This window comes from Protopterus annectens, chromosome 5.part0 (assembly GCF_019279795.1).
Source record: "Protopterus annectens isolate FY-2018-M chromosome 5.part0, PAN1.0, whole genome shotgun sequence".
NCBI lineage: Eukaryota > Metazoa > Chordata > Ceratodontiformes > Protopteridae > Protopterus > Protopterus annectens.
Genome location: NC_056735.1, coordinates 1,650,209,419 through 1,650,230,699, shown reverse-complemented (window position 1 = coordinate 1,650,230,699; position 21,281 = coordinate 1,650,209,419). Strand labels below are relative to the sequence as shown.

At 39.5% G+C, this 21,281-nt stretch overlaps 1 protein-coding gene across 1 annotated transcript in view; it reads left to right on the top strand.

Annotated features, from left to right (window-relative positions):
* The window catches only part of TTC3 (tetratricopeptide repeat domain 3), a gene marked incomplete in the record, with an annotated part of 2,769,029 nt that overhangs the window by 2,322,717 nt on the left and 425,031 nt on the right, over window positions 1–21,281 (top strand). The window contains 1 exon segment of the mRNA XM_044072025.1: window positions 18,625–18,726. Within this exon segment, the coding sequence (XP_043927960.1) occupies window positions 18,625–18,726 (102 nt within the window).

The window sequence follows — 21,281 nt, the reverse complement described above, 5'->3', positions numbered from 1 at the left end:
AGAAGGATGGCCTTTAGGAAAGGGATGGAGCAAATTACATAGAAATAAATGGAAATTGTGGGAATAGTATATGCAAAATAATGTTCAGGAGGAGTAAGGTTTAATGGAAGGCAGAAATTTAGCAATTTACGTAATGGTGGACTGATAATAACAAAGTAAAGATTTGTGCTGTATCTAATGTATATAAATGGGAAAAACGTTAATATGGTTTATTTTTTTTTGTCAGTCTTAATTGATTTCATAAAGGTCTTTAAAAATATAAAGGGGTTTCACATTTTGATGAAAATGTTGAGGGGAAAATGGTTGTAATTGAGGAAATGATTCTTTTGTGGTGGGATACAAGATCTGAATTGCCAAGATGTAGTAAATCCTTACGAAGTTTGTTATTGGCTGTAAAAAAAAATAATCAGGAAATGGAAATCAAAGTCTATATCCACTATAAAGGAAGATGTTCATCATACTGATCACTGCTGCAAGTAGCCTTAGCTGTATGGGTTATATCCTGCTTACAGTATAGAGCTGGCCAGATTCCAAAGCTTTGTGGATCCTTCCACACACCCAGACTGTCCGGCATCTTAAGCTCTGCTGACTAAAAACAAGTATGGACACCAAGTCCTTGAGAAGTTTACTGCCACCAAAGAGTATGCACCTCTGACACTTTCAAGGATCAGTGGTAGGCTTGTGCTGTTCATCTGCTGGACAAAGTTCCCTTTGGGGGGGACACTTCCATTTAATAAGTGTATATTATTGATATTTTCCTCTTCAGGAAAGCTGTTTTAAAGCTAGGAGTTTGTTTTTTTAACAGATTGTCACAAAACTGTATTTTTAAACAGGAGCGATCTTTTTTTCTGTCATTTTAAAAGTTGTTTAAAGTAACTGAAAACCATTTTTTCTGTGGAGAAGTTGTTTATTTTAGTTTGTGGTACTAGTAACATGTTTTAAAGGTCTTTTTACTATGTTTTCTGTGAAAAAGTGATTCTAAGACTCCCTGTTTTACTGGCATGTGCTGTTTACTTTCCCTGGGAAAGGGCACCATTTTTGGCTTGACCATGGAATAGTCTGTCGTTCCCATGGTCATTTTTTCTTCCATCCGCAAAAAGAAAAAGTTAAGCAAACAGCCTTTCCCATCACAGCAGACTAGCAATTTGCCTCAGCCTCAGGTTGGGGACTCTGCTTTAGCCGTTTGTTGCACCTGAGAACACTTATCTTTTACCTTGGATCCCTCTGGTATAGCACATACAGCTGCTATGGACTGGGGATTAGCCACATCTTTGGCTGTTGGGGTCCTCTCAGTCATCAAGGAAGAACCACTGTTGTTGGTCCTGGAAGAGGGGACAGAGAAGGCTTTTCTGGTTTGTCACAATACTGTGCTCATCCTTGGTGGAAAATGCTGCTGCTGCCTTTGATAACGCTCTTTGTCCCATTTTACTGTCATAAAGAAAGAAGACTAAGCATGTGTCTGCTCCTCCTTTAATTGCCCTAGACAGGAGTAGTTTATCGAGTCTTTCTCAGTGTTATTCATTCTGTTGATCCTTTCTTGTAAAGTTGTATGGGGTATTTAAAAAAAAAAAAAAAAAAAAAAAAAAAAAGACGATGCCTCCTTTTCTGAAGAGATTCAAGATTCTGAATCCAGATAGGAAAACTGAGAAAGATGCAAGGTTTTCTCCCCAGATTTCTGATTCAGTCTCACAGGAGAGCTCAGTTTGCGACTCTTCTAGATGTGTGTGTGTGTGTGGGGGGGGGGGGGGGGTACTCTCTTTCTGAGCATATTTCTATAATGTGCCAGTGTTTTCAGTGGGAGAACACTGAAATTTCTCAGTCCCTAAGAAATTACATCGAGCTGTTACAGTTAGAGAAGGAATTTGCAGAATCTGTACCCATTCCTGCAGTTGCATCAGCTTTGAAAGTTGTGTGTGTTATTGCCTGCAGTTTTCTTTACATCAGCCAGGTGCCCCTAAAAGGGCAGATAAAAAGACCATGGAAATTAATACATTCTAAGTTTTTGTACACTGTTCCTAAACCCAACGCAACAGCTATATGTTTAGTTAATCCTGCTGCTAAACATTTGGTTAATTCTAATCCTATTTCTGAGAAGGGTGGGAAGATGATTGATAAATGTGGAAAAAGTGTATTCTTCTCCAACTTTGATTTACAGGATTTTTTGTCAGGCTCATATGTTAAGGTTTTTCCAAATAGTGAGAGTATGAGGAATGTTTTGTCTGCAGTCTCTTCTTGTGAAGAGAAGTCTGCTTTAAGTCATTTAATTTCTTCTGTTGTTTAAGTCAGTAGTCATTGCATGCAATGTGTGTATGACCCTTAATACTTAATACTTGAAGGGTTATGGCCACTGGTACTGTTGTGAGGAGTTTTGTATGACTGAATTCTCAAAACCTCCTAGATGACCTGAAAATGAAATTTTAAATTCCCCTTTAAGAAAGATTTGTTTTTGGCACTTCTACTACAGATGTGATCAAAAACTGTGAAGGAAGTGGTAGGCTGATCAAGGAATCTCTTAAGACTTTTCAGCCCTCCTTTCAAAATTTTCCATTGCCAACTCTAACATCTGCTGTTAGTGTAGGGCTGTAATGCAGATGGTTCTGGGTTCTAATACAGCAAGTTCCAGATATGGGGTGGAAGGTTGGCATAATGGTTAAGATGTTTACATTACAAATAAAGGTGCAGGGTTTGATTCTCACATGGGATAAATGGCTAGGCTTAGAATAGTCCACAAGGGCAGTTAACCTAGTACTAACCTATGAACCTGTAAGGGGTTCTTTTAACTCCTCATCCAGTTTTGGTCAGAAAGAAAGCAAACAATCTCAAAAGCATGCAGGTAAACAGACTCGAAAGAAGTAATGACAAGGGTGTTCAAAGAAAACTTCTGGAAACTCCCAAAACCAAGGACAGTCCAATAAATCAAAATGACTATATAAGAAACTTTGTTCCTTGTCCCACTTTGACAGCCCATGTTTCCTTCCATAAAGTCTGAATTACCCCTTTTCTCTTTGATCACAGACAGTTTAAGACAATTTGGCACTGAAGATTATTCATCAGTGTTACAGCTGGCAGTGGGAGGAAATCCCTCCTTTTCCAGGTGGTAATTCTTCATCCTCCAGAAGATCAAACTCTCCATCACACACTGCCCCAGGAAGTGATAGAACTAGTTCCCTTCTTTTAGGTGAGAAAGGGGTTTTATTCGAGGATGTTTTAGTGCCAAACAAAAAAAAATCTTGGGTACTACTTCTGGATCTTTCTTTCTAAATCTGTTTGTGATAGTACCCAAATTCAAAATGATGTCTTTTCACAGCCTGTTGCATCTTCTTCCTCTTTCAAGTTTCTTGGTAACACTAGGTTTAAAAGATGTGCATCATCACGTTTGTATTTATCCAGACTTGTAGGTGTTTAAGGTTTTGTGTGTCTGAATCACATTATCAGTTTTCTGCCTTACCCTGCAAGACCATCTGCTGCACCAAGAGTATTCACAAAGTGTGAAGTTGCAGTTATAGCTTATTAGAGGCTACAGAGTATCCAAATTTTCCCATAGACAACTTGCTTATCTTTGCAGAGTGTTTTTCAAAAGTGTCAGGAATTTCTCTCTTACACAAGCTGGGATTCCAAGAGAACATTCAAAAGTGTATCTTGTCTGCTACTTGTGGAATTGTGTTTCTGGAAATGTCAACTATTTGCCACAGTTCAGAGGTTTTCTTCCACAGGAGAAATAGATCTATATCTTGATCTATTTGTAGGGTTTTCTACTCAGACTCTGGTCACTACGAGGGAATACTTCAGGATTTTGGATCTCATGGCTCCCATGATTCTCATGATATCCTTGGCAAGACTCCACATGAGAAAGATGGTATCTGAAGTGTCTTTGCCACAGCACCAATCCATGCATCCACAACACCTTTATCTCATTTTTACACATGGGGTTAGAGTGTCACTTTAACAGTGACAGTCATCTAGAGCCAAGGTTTAGCCCGCCGATAACCCTTGTCTTTTCAGATCCCAGTGCTGGGGTTTGTCAAAAAGGAAGTCACTTGGTGGAGACAGTAGATATCCCTAAATCTGAATCATGTCAGCTTACTAAAGATAGTTTCAGTGATAGAACAAAGTTTGAAAACATCTCGACAAAACTGCCTTTGGCAGACATAAGAAATTTTTTTGCAGGGGGCAAGATCCCCTACAACCCCCTATGTGGAGGGATGCTCCCCATATGTATATATACCAACTTTGAGGTCACATAACAGTGGAGAAAAAGGCAGACTCTACTATTGTTGAAGTTAGTTTCACTGAACAGCACTTGCACATTTTAGGTTCAGCAAAATTAATTTCACTAATTTGACACGTTACTCCCTAAATACAGGTCTGCCATTTTCCCTTCCTGTTCCAAAGCAGTTAGTCACCACAGGTGCCTTGGACTTGGCTTGGAGAGCAGTTTCAGGAGGCATAAAAGTGCAAGGTGTGTGTGTTGGGATACCAATAACAGATATAATCACATAAACATAAAAGAGAAGCTTGCCATGATCAGGGTGCTCAGCTGTCTGAATCATCTTTGGTTTCCAGGACCTCTTCAAGTTATTGAGAATAACCACATCATGCAAGGAGAACCAGGTCATACCACATCTGCAAACTAGCCATGTTAGCATAGTATATAGCTTAATACCACAATCTCACTCTGCAGACGTTCTACATTCTGTCAAAGCAAAATTGTGTTGCAGACAAAGTGAGCAGGACAAAGGCAGACCTTCACAAATGGAAACTGGATTGTTGGGGTCTTCCAAGGTTTGATCCATCAGTGGGGAGTTCCTCAAGTTGACCTGCTTTCCTCCTCTTTGAACAATCAGCTGGAAAGATACTGCTCCAGTCTCCATGCAAGAAGATCTGGAAGACAGATGCCTTTTCTGTATGCTTCTCCATACGTTTCACCGTTATCCAGGGCACTTCTGAAGACTTAGAAAGGAATCCACAGGATCATTGTGGTGAGTCCCTTCTGGCTCAGGCAACCTTGGTTTTCCATTCGTTTGGAAATGGCCAGGGGCAGTTACCAAATGTTTCCTCACAGATAGGATCTACTCATATAAGAAGTGTGTTTTGATACACCCCGACACCAGTTAACTTCAGTTGACTGCCAGGATGATAGTCTTAATTCCTTTTAAGCGCTTGTTTAATAAGAATGTGAAGCAGATACTAACGGAGGCAAGAAAGCCATATATTATCATCATATATTATTGCTAAAGTCGTATATTAGCAAATGGAAAAGGTTTTCTAGTTGATGCCAACAACATAACCAGCACCCATTCAGGGCTAGTTGTTTTCTGGTTTTACAATATATTTGTGTGAGTTTCTATCATGTGGCTTTTCTTAATCCCCTGTCAAAGTTCATTTATCAGCCATTTTCAGCATATATCCTCCTTATTCATTGCAGTCTCATGTCAAAATGTTTTTAAAAAAAGTTTTGCATAAGAGATCACCAACAAAACCAGTGGCCACTACTTGGGATCTTAATTAAATGCTAGATAAGCCAACACTTACTTCATTTGAACCAGCTAACCTGGCTGACTTGATGTTCTTAATATGTAAGACAGTTTTACTGATTGCTTTTACCTCTGCAAGAAGGGTATCTGGGTTGCAAGCTCTAACGGCAAGTCAAGCCTATCTCATTTTCCACAGGACCAGGGTTTCTTTAAGAACTAATCTTTTTTAATACCTTCTTTTATATCTAAAGTGGTATCCAAGTTTACTTTAAACTGACATTTCCCTCGCCTTTGTTTCTTTCCTGAACTCAAAAAATGAGGGATAAAAAATGCTCCAGACCTTGGATGTCCACAGACAACTCTGGTGATATCTTGATGGAACTAAATCTTTCAGCTCTTGAGATCAGTTGCTCGTGTCTTGTGAAGGTATGTAGTGGGGGGACAACCTGTGTCCAAACAGATGGTTGTCTGAGGCTATTACCTTTATACTCACCACAACAATTCCAGGCAGGGTCAAGGCCTCCACTTCACCAGGGCCTTGTCTTCATCTTTCTCATTTTGGAAAGGGTTGGATTGTAGAAGCTGCATCTTGGTCCTATGTACATTTTTGTTACAAAGCACTATAAGCTTGTTTCTTTCTCTAGGTTCATGTCAGGCTTTCCTAGGACCATTCTCCAGGGATTCCTGGTCTCTTCTCCACCTCTCAGATGTAATAAGCTATAGTATTCTATTCCTATAGCTAAGGCTACTGTAGCAGTGATCAATATGATGAACATACTCCAGTTGTGTAAGTGAACTTACCATAACAGTAGATGTTGGAATGATCACCGCTGCAGTAGACACTGCTTCTCGCTATCCTTCATTGTTTTTAGTGTGTTGTTTATACTGGCATGTAGCTAATTATTTTTTCTTTTTCCTAGCATTGTGCTTTCGGGCACAGCCCCACTCTGTCTGTTGGTGGGAAAGCTCTGAAGGGCTTGGCACCCAAACTTGTCTTTTAGTCAACTCAGCTCAAACTGACCAGTGGTTTGGGGGCATGCAAGGTGCACTAAAGCTTTGGAAGTTGGCCAGCTCTTATGTCCTTGGCAGGATGTAACCCATATTCACACTCTACAGTTATCGTAAGTTTACTTGTACAGCTGTATCTTCTGGATATTGGATATTGTAAAGAAGATAAAAATTTGAGGTAGGGTCTTTGGAAAAGGAAAGGAGCAAAGCTCCTAGAAATAAATGGAATTTAAGAGCACCATGAGTGCATAATAATGCTCGGGAAGAGAAGCAAGTTTTAAGGGAGGCAGGAATTGAGCGATCTGTGTAATACTGGAGTGAATGAAAATTGTTAAAAATAAAATGTGTATAATGCATGACAGTACAATAGAATCTGTTACTGTAGTTTGTTTTCCATTAATGTACATAAACACATGATGAACATTTAATAAAGGTGTTTAATAAAAGACTGGTTTCACTGGTGTCCTGTGTCTGTTTGGATTGTCATTGTTGCATGTGGTGTTGCAGCTGACCCCATCACCCTATTTATTCACTTGTTGCTAGTTAAATCATTTATTTCCTTCCATCATCTGGTTGGCCTTAATAAATGTCTTTTATCCCCCAGAGGGAACAAAAAACTGATTAATGCTGCAGGTTACAATAGATAAATTCTCACTCCTTCTCATCGACATTTCCTCATAATTTCATCCATTTCTGTATTGTGTAAAGTAAGTAGTCCTTATTTTATGAACACTCTGGTGTGTCCATCTTTCAACAACTTTCCCCTTTGTGTTATTTTTTTATTAGCAATATTTTTTCTTGTTTTCTTATCCTCACAAATTTTGATCTTGGCTGATTTTTTTAAAAGTATTTTGGGATGCAAACATGATGTGCCTTCTTTACTAGTATGTCTGACTGTGGGACTCCAGTCCCACTGCTTTTATTGTTTTTCAGAAAGCTTATACAATCTGTTATTTCCAGCTTTTCAGTGATGGCTGTACACCTCAAATTTTCCCTCTTTCACTGTGTCTTTCATATCAGCCACTTTTTGGAACAGCTGCTCTTAAGATGCCTCATTTTCTGAAAGTGTCTCCTTAATTTCCATTTCTGATATTTACAGCTTGACCCAGTGCATTGGAGTAAATATTGTATGTTTCCTCTTTTTTTTTTCCATTCTCCTTTCACTTGATTTTATTTAGTCTTCTAAGGTCCCACTTTAAGACATCTGGTTGCATTTGAAAAATTCTCTTCAAAGTTGTTGGAAACTCTGACTTGCATCTGGTTCATACACTCATCTGCTTCCCACTGAATCCTTTTCCGGCACAACCAACTTCCCTTCCCTTACTCTCCCTTTTCCACAGTTATCAGTTTTCCTGCTGTGAGAAGTCCAGTTAACATTTTGCTTGATAAGTGTCCAGCTTAGAAGTCTTATGACCTTAGCAGTGCTGAGCACACCCAATATGTCATATTCTAGATCGTTATTTTCCAGTATTCCTTATCCCTGCTGCCAGAGAGTAACCGAAGTATGTACAAAATGGAAAATCTTTAGCACATCATTTCCTGGGTCCTCACAGAAGGATTATTCATCTCCTTTTCAATGGGATTCTATTTTAGTAGAGTGTCTAAGATGTCATTTGCACTCTGCTTATTAAGGTGTTTTGCATGATGGCAGATGTTTTGCAAAACAGACTTCTCATAACAAATAAAACAAAGTTCATTTCTGTCCATTTTTAAGCACAGCTTAGATCTGTGGATTAGAAAGAGAAATTTTGCTCCAGGAATGTCTCTGTACTACTAATGGACAGAGGCAGTTCCTAAATGCTTTATCTCATGCATGGGTCCCCTCAAATTATATATTGTATGGTTTCAGTTATTCTTATTAGGGGTACTATATAATAATTGACCACAGTATGGGTAAGACCAATCTATAACCAAACGAGATGGGTTATTTAAAAAAAGTCACAAAAAGGAAAATTAGCTAGGCTTAAAATTGTCTACAGGAGCAGCTAGCCTCCTGCTTACCTATGAGCCAGCTTTCTCCTTCCTGGATGACTGCTTTCTGATGGCCCCATGAAATTATTCTGTTAAAGCAGCCTTTGGCTCAGTTCTTCATGGTCTGTCATGTAGATGGATTTGGATATTTTTCTAAGTTTCATATCTTCAGAGGACTTAGCAGTTCTTGATCTTGGCAACCATGGTGAGGATGCAGATATGAATGTAAAGTTTCGTCTCCAATAATTTCGCTGTCTTTTTTGTCCTCTTGTAGTAGAGCATTTTTTTTTTCTGGACTGTGAGGGTATTGGTGGTTGAAGCCCACTACAAGCTTCTGGCTTAGTGGAATAAGATCCTTGATAGGCATCCCTGGTTGGATTTTTTTGTTTGTTCTGTTACCTACTAAGAATAGCTCCTAATATTCATAGTAATATTGCCCTAAGTACCACAGTGTATGCCTTTTTCTCAGTATACAGCTGTACAAATCTGGCAAGTTCAAATAGATAACATATTTATTACCTATTATTGAAGCAAAGAGTCAGAGTGCCAGTTATCTGTAAATCCGTTTTCCTCAGTTACTATAGTCGTGATGACATCAGTAACACCAATATGAATTTTGAAAGAATTAACAGCAATGTAATCAGGCAGATGTAGGTTTAGTTACATTTATTTATTGCCATTTGTTTACCGGGAAGGTCCACTAGGCAGAGAAAACCCATTTTCAGTGGAGGCCCAGAGAGAAAAGCTGCACAATAGCACACTGTGTAAAATATAAGCACTGTACATAAAAAGTACATAAATTGCATTAAAATACCATCAACGAGAAGATGAGCAATATTTGCACAACAGACAGTAATATACAATAGTAGAAAACTGCAACAAACAATGTGGGTAAGCTCCACATTAGAACAGTGCATGAAATATAGCCACAATATGTTAGGACTACACAGAGTACATAAAGTAGAAAGAGTAGGAAGATGAAGACCAGTATTTGTGGATCAGACCCGTCATAAACAATAGTTGACAAATATGCAAGTATACAATACAGTATGTACAGATATTTTTCCAGGTAAGGATACAAAGTCGTAAGTGATTGACAGGTACTAGGCTGAATAAAAGCAATAACTTTCCTATATTCCCAAGGTGTTCAGAGAGTGTATGCAACAGAGTTAATAGATGGTGTAGACAGACAGAAGGTAAAAGTGGAGACTAGAGCCAAAGTAATTTGTTTTTTTTTTTTGAGTAGGGAGGAATCCAAGTTAGAAGGGGAGAGGTATACATTAAAATGAGAGCAAACTTAGAGTGTAGGCAGTCAGGCTGTGGTTAGAGGAGAGTTAGGACTTGAGCATTGCCATAGGGTAGAAAGGTGTAGCTTCAAAGATTTTTTGAAGGATGAGATGTTATTGAAGGTTCTGATAGCAGATGTGAGGGAGTTCCAAAGTTTGCCAATTGAGAAGGAATAAAGCATGTTGCCAGCTGGGAGTTTAGGTTTGTCTTCTTACAGGAGAAGTTGGTTTTCAAGTCTAAGAGGCCTGTTAGGGTGGTAGTGTGTTAAGATAGAAGAAAGGGCTGGGGAGTCGGAGGGTTTGTGAACGATTTTGTGAGCTGTGATAAGCTGTAGGTAGGTCAGATGATGTGGAAGTTTGAGCCAGTTAAGTGATTTTAAGGCAGTACAGTGATGGAAAGAGTGTTTTGCATTAGTTGCATGAAAAAAAAATTAAGTAGATATTTTGAAAGTGGGAGGGAGAGAGGTACAGGGAATTTACTTGTTTTACTGATAGGTGTTAAATCAGTCATTGAGTCTAAAATTGGGGTTAGGTGAGAGCAAGCATATTTCCAGTTATCCAGAAAATCCATTTCCTGGAGAAATGCATATAAGTTACAGTTCTAATAGCAGTAACAAATTAGTATGCATATATTCTCAGCAGCAGTCCTACTACCAAACTACCAAAGTTGTTATCCATTCTTTACACCACCTGCAAGACACTGCCCATCACTGTATGATTTCTACATGCAACAGATTTTTTTTTTTTAGCAGGACATTTGTTTTTGTCTTGGTATACTGGCAATGATGCACTGAATCTCAGATCAAATTAAAGTGCGACAGCCATGCTATGTGGATAGAGGGTAATGATTGTTTGCACACAGAAAAAGTTCGTTAATGTAATGGTGTTATTATTTGCTGGACTTTTAATGTCTGTATAATGTACATTGAATGTGAATATCCAATATGCAGATGACACAACACTTGCATGCTCTGCTAATAACCTGCAGCACCTCCATGATATAACCCAAAAATCATTCTCAGATACCGAGCTATGGCTGTCTAACCATCAGCTCATACTCACCCCCAATAAAACAAAACTCATGATCTTCCAACCCACAAGATCCCCCCCCCCCCCCAGCACCTTTTACATTACAGCTAGGAATAATACTAAAATTAATGCTGATTCACAATCAAAACTACTAGGGGTAATAATAGATAACCTAAGATTTGACCTACATATAGCACAAACAATTAAGTTCACAAAAAATGGGTACTCTTTACGGAAATAAAAATTATTTAACACCTGTAGGGTTGCCATTGCTAGAACCCATCTTCTGTCAACACTTCTGTATGCTTCCCCAATTCTCACCAACCTTAAAAAGACAGATTGTTAAACTTGAAACATGCTACAATAAAATAGCTAAATTTGCAACTGACTGCCCACATCACACCCACCACTGTCACTCCTTAAAAAAAACTCTCCTGGTTAGAACTCCCACAACATCTATCCTATAATCAATTAAGCATAGCACACAAAGTAGTATATCCACCTGAAAAAACACAGCCCCTCTAAATATTCTCCAGACCCATACCACAAATGGAAGTCTTTGCTCAACAAATAAATCTTTACTACAAGTGTCCAAATCCACTAATACGGCAGGGGACTCGCTATTTTCTCATCATGTAGCAACAAGGCAGAATCCACTACCTCACAACATCACCACAAAGGCCAACCAATTCAAAAAGATTCTTAAAAATTATCTTCATGACACCTGGCTTTTTTCCTGTACTACTCCAGGCTAACTAGTTTTAATAGCTTCTAGTCATACTTTTTCTTCTTTCTTGACCACCACATAATCTATGCTCTCCCTCATGTCTAGATAATTTCTAATCTCATCTTTTCCTATCCAAACCCCCCCCCCCCCATAAGCCCTTTCTCAGCTTACTTTGAGAAACTAAAGTGTCTACACAACAATAAGGAATTATATCAGATTATTGTATAATACAAATGTCAGCTAGAGTAGCATAGAATGTAATTTCTGGTGTACTGTATGTTTTGTATAGTTTTTTGTATAGTTTGTGTAAGTTTTTCTATAATCTCTGTATGTGGAGCTTTTCTCCCAGGGCCTCGGCTGAAAATAGGTCTTATCCCAATTGGACTTTCCCGGTAAACAAATGTAAAATAAAATAAAAATAAATAAATAGTTATAATAAAAATAAGTACCATTAAGTTAATCAGTGTAAAATATTTGTCATCAAAGTCTGTATTGTATGCATGTATGTTTGTATGTATGCAGACTCATATGGGCACACACACACACACATGTGCATATACATAGTTGCAGACACCATGGAATTCTTTGAGGTTGTTCTTGGATTATGAGGCTGCACAACTTGATGCTGTGTATTTTTAGTATAATTTTGCTAACAAGGATGGCAAACTGAGGTTAGTAGAGATATGTTCTCTGGGCAGGACCCACATTTGAACAATTTATAAATATTAATGACAATCGTATTTGTCTTTCAAATCACAGTTTTTGTATTTACAGTTTAATATCTTAATGATCAGAAAAATGCCTGCATGAGTTGTAGTATTAAATATTGGTCTCCACAGACATTTTAAAATTGTATCTGCTTTAGACCCCAAATCCACCTTTAATAGTGTAGTGTTGCGACTACTCCTTTGATATGAAGTGCAGTGCAGAATGTTACAGCTCCCACACAGACGCATGTTCTCCAGGAGGGGCTGACACACAAACAACTGGTGTCAGAGCCATGGACTAAAACTAAATGCCAAGAAGTGCATAATAGTATCCTTCAGGAAGTCATCCACCCCTGGTAACTATCATATTGACAACACACCCCTTAGAGGTGACCTAGTAGTCATGGACTTGGGGACACACACAGAATAGTAATCTAGCCTTTGACCATCAAGTGTCTATAGTACTTTGGAAAGCATTCTATGTTGCACAATTTATAAACAAAGGTATGGCATCTACGTCCAAGGAAGTCATCGTTCCACTGTATTCGGCGTTCATCAGACATATCGTTGAGTACAATGTCCCCTTTGGTTTGTACCTAACCAGGCATATCCAACAGTTGGAACATCCACAGAGGTTCCTCACTAAAAGAATACAGGGTTTAAGTAAAAGGTCCTATGCAGCGTGCCTCAAGGCTCTTTCCCTGTATTCTGTCTCCTACAGGCTTTTGAGGGAAGATCTGTGCCTGATATACAGGGCATTGTCAGACCCCACTCTGGACCTCCTGCATATCCGCAAACCAAACAGCACCAGAATTACCCATTTTAAAGACTTAAACCTTGTCTATGATATAAATAGGACCTGCTGGAGAGATGGCTAGTTATCCCACAGATTGCCCCATCTCTCGAACAAGCTTCCCATCAATCTGAAGAAGAGTTCCTCCCGAACCCAAGTCAAGTGCAACTTGGACAATTGGATGGGGAACAGGAAATTCACCCCTGGTTTAGCACCTGTCTCTAATGGACACAGGCAACCTGTAAATGATTCCTCTCCCACGCCCTAGCTTTTAAATGTTTCATCTCTCAAGCCCCAGCTTACACTTATCAAGGACATCAGAACTTGTCAGAGACTTGGGATGCTTGGCAAGGCCTAAAAAGGCCCTTGTGATCATTAGCCTAGTAAACACCTATGAAACCTGTATGATCTCACAACCCCATTAGGCAACTCGGAATAAGGTTTACCAGCATGTTGTAACATTATTCTGTTAACAGTCTGCCCCATATTTTGTTTTTTGTGTGTGTGTGTGCAGCAGTTTGTTTCTTTCGGCTTTTCCCAGTTAGGGGTCCGCACAGCGGAACTCTGGTCCGCTAATGATTGGCAGTAGATTTTTGACGTGCTGGCTTGCCGGGCCTAACGCACAACCTTCAACGAAGGAATGCCCATTCACGCATGTTGCCACACAGAAGACGCTCTGAGAATCGAACGGGCAACGTCTAACTGTGAGGCAACAACGCTACCGCAGCATCACCACCACAGTGCAGTCTTAAATATTGGTTTTTGCAGACATTATAAATTGCTGTCTCTTAACGACTTGGCTGCAATGTGAGTGTGTGTGTGTGTGTGTGTGTGTGTGTGTGTATATGTATATATATATATATATATATATATATATATATATATATATATATATATATATATAGATAGATATATATGCATACATACATATAAATACACATACCCAATCTGACTTTCCTAGTAATCAAATGTTAATAAATATGTATATATTTTTATGCACACAAACATACATATTGTATAATAAATACATACAAACATATATGCAGATAAACACGTGTGTGTGTGTGTGTTGTATGTATATTTTATTTATTTGACATTTGTTAAATGGGTTGTTCTGATTGGGCTAAAGCCCATTTTCAGTGGAGACGGGAGGAGAAAAGCTCCATGTACTTTTACAATTTCATGAAAATAAGCAAAAATCAAAGTTACTCAAAAGTATAATAATCAGTCAGTGACAATAGTAATGACTATAAAAACAGTGGCAGTACATAACATTTACACATTCGAGAAACCAAAACAGGTTATAAACGTAACTATGAATAGGTACAAAAAGACCAACACATGTGAAAATCACTTTATACATGTTTTTTTAATAAAAACTATTTAAGCCTAACCCTCTTGTAAGACTTATCAGGTAGAAGTAATGTGGGAGGAAGTAGGTAGAAGAGGAAGAGGTAAGGGTTTATGTGGGGTTATGACAAGGGGCATATCCATGATTTAGCTAAACAATTTTTTAGTTTTTTTTTTTAAACTGTTGGTGTGTGTAATGCTTCTTATGTTGAGTGAGAGTTTGTTCCAGTTATGAGATACTGAATATTTGTATGACACTTTCCCAGTAGTTTTATTGGATTTTGTGTATTTGAAGAAGTTTGTCAGTGTTGTGGTGTGGTTGTGTAGGGGTACAGTAAGATACAAGATTAGCTAGAGAGGGGCAGGTTGTGGATTTGTTGAGTAAGAAGTGAGTTATATGAAGTTGTGAAAGTTGAAATTGTTCGGGGAATTCAAGTCACTGTGAGTTCTTTAGTGCCAAGCAGTGGCGAGAGGTATGTGGTGGGTTTGCAGCAAATTTTGTGATTTTATTGTATGTATAAAGTGGGTTTGAGGTGTGAAAGTGATTTTGGAAGAAAGAGTAAGAGTTTAGTTTTTTCAGGATTTAGAATAAGCTGGTTTTCAGTGAGACATCTTTCAACAGAGATAAGAGTCTTGGGTAAGAGTGTGAAGTTGAGAAATACTTTCAGAAGAGGAGATGCGTTGAATCATGGGCATACTGAATGAGAGAGGAGTGAGAGCAAGAGGTGTAGAGGTAGTTAGTGAAAATGTTGAAAAGGAGGAGTCCCAGGATGGAGCTCTGGGGAATGCCTGTATGGACGGGGAAGAGGGGGGAGCAGGAGGAATGCCATCTAACAGATTGCAGTCTGTGAGATAACAAAAGAACCATTCAAGAGTAGAGGCTGAGAGATTAAAGTTGGCTAACTTGGTAAGGAGTTTAGAATGGAAAACCATGTTGAAGGCTTTTATAAGGTCTAAGAAAAGATGTGAGAAGTTTATCATCATCACATGCTTCAGCTATAGTATGAATGAAAGATAAAAGGGCAGTTATACTATGTTTTGTACAGAAACCATGTTGGGTAGGTGTCAGAAGGTTTTCTTGGATGAGGAATTTAAGACACTGAGTATGTATACATGTTTCTAGAATTTTTGAGAGATGAGAGAGTATAGCTATGAGTCTGTAGTTAGATGGGTCAGTGGTATTGCTACCTTTGTGTAGGGATATGGCATAGAAAGTTTTCCAAATGTCAGGTACAGTAGCTTCATGAATAGATCTGTTTGAGTATTGAGACTGGATAGGCTATAGAGTTAGCTGCAAGTTTGAGAAAGGGAGGGTAGGTTATCAGCAGAAGGGGAACATGGTTTTAATTTTTGGAGGAGAGATTTTATGTATGTGGTGGGTATGGGTTTAAGAGAAAAGAGGGTTAGATTAGGTGTGTGATGAGGGATAGTACTGTAGGAGTTCTGGTTAGTGTTGGTCAGTTTTTGAATAGTATAAATGAAGTAATGGTTGAGGGAGGCAGTGTCATGTGCTGAAAGGTTAGGATAGGGATTAGGAGTTTGAGAGCTTCCGGGGTGAAGGATGGCACTGATAGCTCTCCAAAAATTTTTGGGATTAGAGTGATGGCTGGTTGGGGCCTTGTAGTAAATTTTTTTCTTGTCATTGTAGATGTATTTTTTTTGTTAGGTTTCTAAGTTTTTGATGGTGGGTAGGGGATTTTGATTTTATCTAATTTTTCCATGCAGAATCTCTGATGCATAAGGGAATGTTTCTTTTGTTAGCCAGGGGGCAAGATTAGATTTTATTCTGATTTTCTGATGGAGTGCTAGCGAGTTGAGAATGTTTAAGAAGATGATGAATTTTAGTACGGCGTGATTAAGAGGAAAATTATGCAGGCAAAACCAATTTATTGATGAGAGTCTTTCATTAAAAGTTGTGGAGTTAAAGCTGGAAAGTTTACGACAGTCCCTGTAAAGATGAGATCTGCATAGTTGTGGAGAATTTCTTTCGGTATAGATGGGAATGTGGTCTCTTAACTTATCGGGAAGTGTCTTGAGGTTGTGATAAAGGTGATGGTTGTAGGTCAGTAGCCATTCAAAGATAGTACCGGTGTTGGATTGTTTATTCAAGCAGGTTGGGGTTGTAATGAGCTGGATAAATCCAGATAGAGTGATGCTTTGGAGTGGGGAGTTTGCACTTAGTGTTTTCCAGTACATATTTACTTCACTCAGTATTAGTTTCATAGGGTATATTTTGGGAGATCCATGACTGTATGTTTTCAAGAGTGGGTGCATTTTTGCCAGGTGGGATATAGATGGTAGCAATAGCAATTTTTTTGTGGGTGTTTGTCGCAGTTTAGTATTAGTAGTTCAGCAGGGTAGAAATCGGTCGGATTTGTGGATAAGGGGAAGAGGTTCAGTTCTTCAGAGTAGAGTAGTGTGAGTATACCTCCTCATTTCTTTGAGATTCTATCCAGGCAGTAAATATTGTACCATGGGGGTAGGATGACATTGTTTTAGATATGGGGTTTTAGCCAGGTTTCGGACAGGGTTAAGATATGTGGTGTATAATGGGAAATGCAAGCTTGAAGTTCAGTGGTTTTGTTTAACAGACTTTGTGTGTGCATAGATAGAATGGATAAGGTTTTAGGAGAGGGGGAAGAGAGGGTTGAGGAGGGGGTTGAGGAGATGGAGATGAAGGAGCAAGATGATTGAATATAAGTGGATAGTGATGTAGAGGGACCTGGATTAGGGTTTTTGTCAGCAGCTAACAAGTAAGGTGAGCTAGGGAGAGTAGGAGCTGTAGATGTGATGTTTTAGTTTGATTCTGGGAGAGATATAGGGGGTGAGAGACAAGACTTTGGTTTTGAAGAGATGACTGTATGCGGAATTAAAGAGGGTGAAGTAGAATGCGATAGGGTGAAGTTGTGGTTGTTACATACTTGGGGAGTGTTGGTGATGATTTTTTGATAACCTCTTATCAGACTAACCTTATTTAAGTGGGACAGAAATAGTAGTATAGAGGTAATCAGTATATTGAGAAGCATGATTTGGAAGGTAGGGAGAGGCTGGGCTATTATGAAAAAGAGGGAGAAAAAAGTGGGGAGGTTTCTGAGAGGTAAGACTTTGGTGCGAAGGAGTGAGGTGTTAGAGTGAAGTAGTGGTGGAGGATTGGTTGCAGATGATGTAACACTAGAGGGTGGAGAGTAGGAGGGCTGTAGTAAGAGATGTATGGGAGGAGTTTGGTTAAACTTAGAAGGTGGAGAAAGATTAACAGTGGGTTAATGATGATTGGCTAAAAAGGGAGAAGTGAAGGTTAGGTGGATAGGGTATATGTATAAGGAGGTATGGGTGGATGGGAATCGGGGTGAGGTAGCAGATTGGAGTGAGCCCAAGTGTAGTGAGTTAGAGCGGATTTCCAGCATGTATGCAGTGAAAAAAAGTATTGCCCACTTTGCACTAGTGGAGAAAGTGTTTCAAAGAACAGTTATGAATAATATTTACAACAGAAGGAATAGACTATATACCCTTTACTTTAGGGGAATTTTGATCACCAAAAAAAGTGTTTTAGGTGCAAGATAATGCCTTTTTAAAAGTTCCCCTCTGTGTTGATGTACGATGCAAAGGGGTGGGGGTGTACTAAGAACAGAGGTATGCAGGGAACTGGGTAGCTAGCATCCATGATGGCATGCTCACCACTGTATGTTACAACTTAACAAAATTGCTTATTTAAACCTAGCTTTTTAACATACTTTATGCTTGCAGTTAGACTTTGATCTTCATGGTGGCTGCAGTACCTGCCGGTTCAGTTAAGTTAACTGCTGATAAGTGTTTACAACTTAACTGGAGGTAAAAAAAACACTAAAAAATATGTGAGGGACAGAAAAATAGTAGTAGAAGCAGGATAGTAAAAACAGAGAGACTCAATGCTAATGCATACACTAAAAGTAGTTGCACAACATATTCATAGCACCCTTCCAATCACCTGACTACCATTAAGTTAACATGAGTACGTGTGCTTGTGTGTGCTCTCTCATATCTAACTGGGACTAATCTTGGAGGTCTGCACAGCGTTTAAGCCAGAGATGCTCTCTTGTACAGGTAACTTCCACATCATTAAATGGGTGATGTCTTCAGCTGTTAAAATCTAAAGGGAATGAGATGTCATGCAACTTGGTTTCATTACATTAGCTCCCACTTGTGTGGTACAGCTAGTTTTTATGTATTCACTCTGATACTTGAAAACCAAGGTAAGGTTGGTTGTTAGCTTTTCATATAACCATTTTGTTCATTTCTTTAGTCCCAGTTTGAAGAAAAAATCGACATGGTCAAGAGTGGTGAAAGACTGAGTTCTCTCTCACATGTACAGATTACAGTTCCTGCTCCACCTGCTGATATCACAGTAAGTATAATGTTGGTGGTTTCCCCTATGTGCAAGTCTTTTAGCCCAGGCCAGTACCTCTTCATTCTAGTAAGCCAAAAACTTCCCAGATTTGACAGACTGTTGAAGTAATTTGTTTTTACTTGAAATATTTCATTTAACACTCCAGCAGCACAATAATCAAGTAATTGAATGATCTGACATCACACCAGTCATAAGTTGTTGTTTCTTTCCTCTTAATATCTGCATCTGTAGATATTTGTGCCCAGCACACTGTGTGACGTAATGCACGAGTTGCATAAGTGCACATGTATCTAAAGCCATACAATTCTTTTTGCCACTCAAGTCTGATCTTGATCCTGCTATCATCTGTGAAGTTCTACAGTCACGTGTCATCATCATCAAGACAATGAGCGTTGTTATGGATATCGAATTACCTGCCAAGATCTGCACTGGCATTGCCCCTACTGTTTCAGGGAAGAGCAAGGTGTTGACATCTGCAACAGGTTTCAGTGATTAGTTCAGCTACTCACAGGAGGAGGAGAAGAGAAGCTGTTGGCCTACTTAATAGTCAAGAAGGTAGTAGCCAGGAGTTCCTCACATGAAGACTGGTGGGAATGTTCCTCTTTGCAGACAGAATGACAAGTCAAAGTATCGCTGGCAAGATATACACTTACTAAGCAGGTGAAGGCCATGAATCTCCTTGTAGTCAGTCTTAATTTCTAAAGCCTGCTGCAAGCAGGGAGCTTCCCCCTTGATAATGAGGACTTGAGCATGAGCCCAGACTCCTTTTCAGTTGAGGATGAAGGGAGTGGGAGAAGGCATTCCTTCAGCTTCCACCTTGGAGGTGTATCTCAGAGATTTTCTTTGCACAGGTATTTGTTGCAGTAGCCCTTACTACTTGGGACTTTGTCTTCATGAAGGTCCAAAATTTGACTAGCTACAGTTCTAGGACAACTAAAGCTGTCAGTCCTCTCATTCAAGAATATTGAATGCTTCAGATGCAGCAAAATTCAGTAGATGTCTTTCTGTTAATATACTGCTGTATTCCTAATATAAGGGAGTCTGCCTCCAGTGGACTCGCGCACATCCGGCCATTTTACAAAAGATTGATACTACTGTGCAGATACGTGCGACATCATGCATCTCTCTGCGAATGTCAGCCATAAACCGTCGTGTACAAAACTGATGTCAGCACGCACCTAACTCAGAACTTTTTTGCCGCCTGTGTGACTGCCAACACCATTTGTCGCTCTCTTGCTGAAGTGACTTCGTGCTGTCTGATTTCAGATAAGTATCCCATAGGGGTTTTTGATTATTGTTTGCTGTTGTGTTTTGGTTTTCATGTCATGTAAAAAGGACGGGTATCTGTGTGGAGGCAGATTCCACATAAAGATTCGCATGAGTTCTGCCTGTTCTGATTAGGCTAAGACCATTACCACAGTTCTTGTGAAGTCTGTCAGGCCTTTGGCCCCAGAACCTTTAGAAATCGTCTTGCTGTGTTAAAGCTGTACTTAGAGAACCAACGCTTGAAACATCTAACCAGAGACATGGATCCAGCGTCAGGTCCCTCGGATGAGCTGCCCATTAAAAAAGCCAGAAAACTACGGACTGCACCATCTGTACTCACCATTCCTCTCGAAGCCAGTGAAGGCCTGTAGTTCAAGCCGTTCTAGGACAACTATGAACCTATGAACCTATGAACTAAAGCTGTCAGTTCTCCCATGCTAGAATATTGAATGCCTCAGGTACAGCAAAATTCAGTAGTTCTTACAGTTGGGGGATAATGGATCCTTTTGTGGGTGCATCCTGCATTAGTGAAAGCTAAATACTTACCTCATTGTTTCAAATGTCAGTTGGCTGTCGCTGCAAGCCCCCTTCCTTTATGCTCTGTTGGTTACCCCTGGACCTCAAGAATTCTTACCGTCATATATCCATTCACAGAGACCCCAGGTGCTTTCTCAGATTAGAGGTAGGGTATGGCTGCTGTCATCAGTTTACCTCCGTACATTTTGGATTGGTTACTGCATGGGGGATTTTTACAAGTTGCTTCGCTCCAGCTGTTGCATTTTGAAGAACCAAGAGGGTTCACATTTATCCCTCTTTAAACAACTGTTTTATTCCAGCAGGACGTGGTGATATGGCTCTGAAGTTCACCATGACCTGCTTTCAGAACCTGAAATTGTCCTTCACCATCCCCAAGTCCAACCTCACCTGTCCCAAAAAGTTTTGTTTCTGGGACCCTTACTGGATTCCATCAACCATGAGGCCTACCTCTCTCAAGATATGGTAGAATCTGTGGCCCAGTATTTCATCATGTGATGCAAGAAGCAGTGCGGCCAGGATATTCTTGAGGGACTAGGATTGATTATCTCCAATGTTTTAATGGCTCCCCCTGGGAAGGATGCCCATGAAGAAAAAACTGCAGTAGTACCTTAAGAAGCACCTGGAGCTAACCATTTCAGTCCGTGGAGGAGATATCTATGCTACCCTGCATTTCCAGAGAGCTGCAGTGACGGTCTAGCCAGATCAGACAGAACTAATGGGTCCCCTTCTAACAGGAACTTTTCAATCAG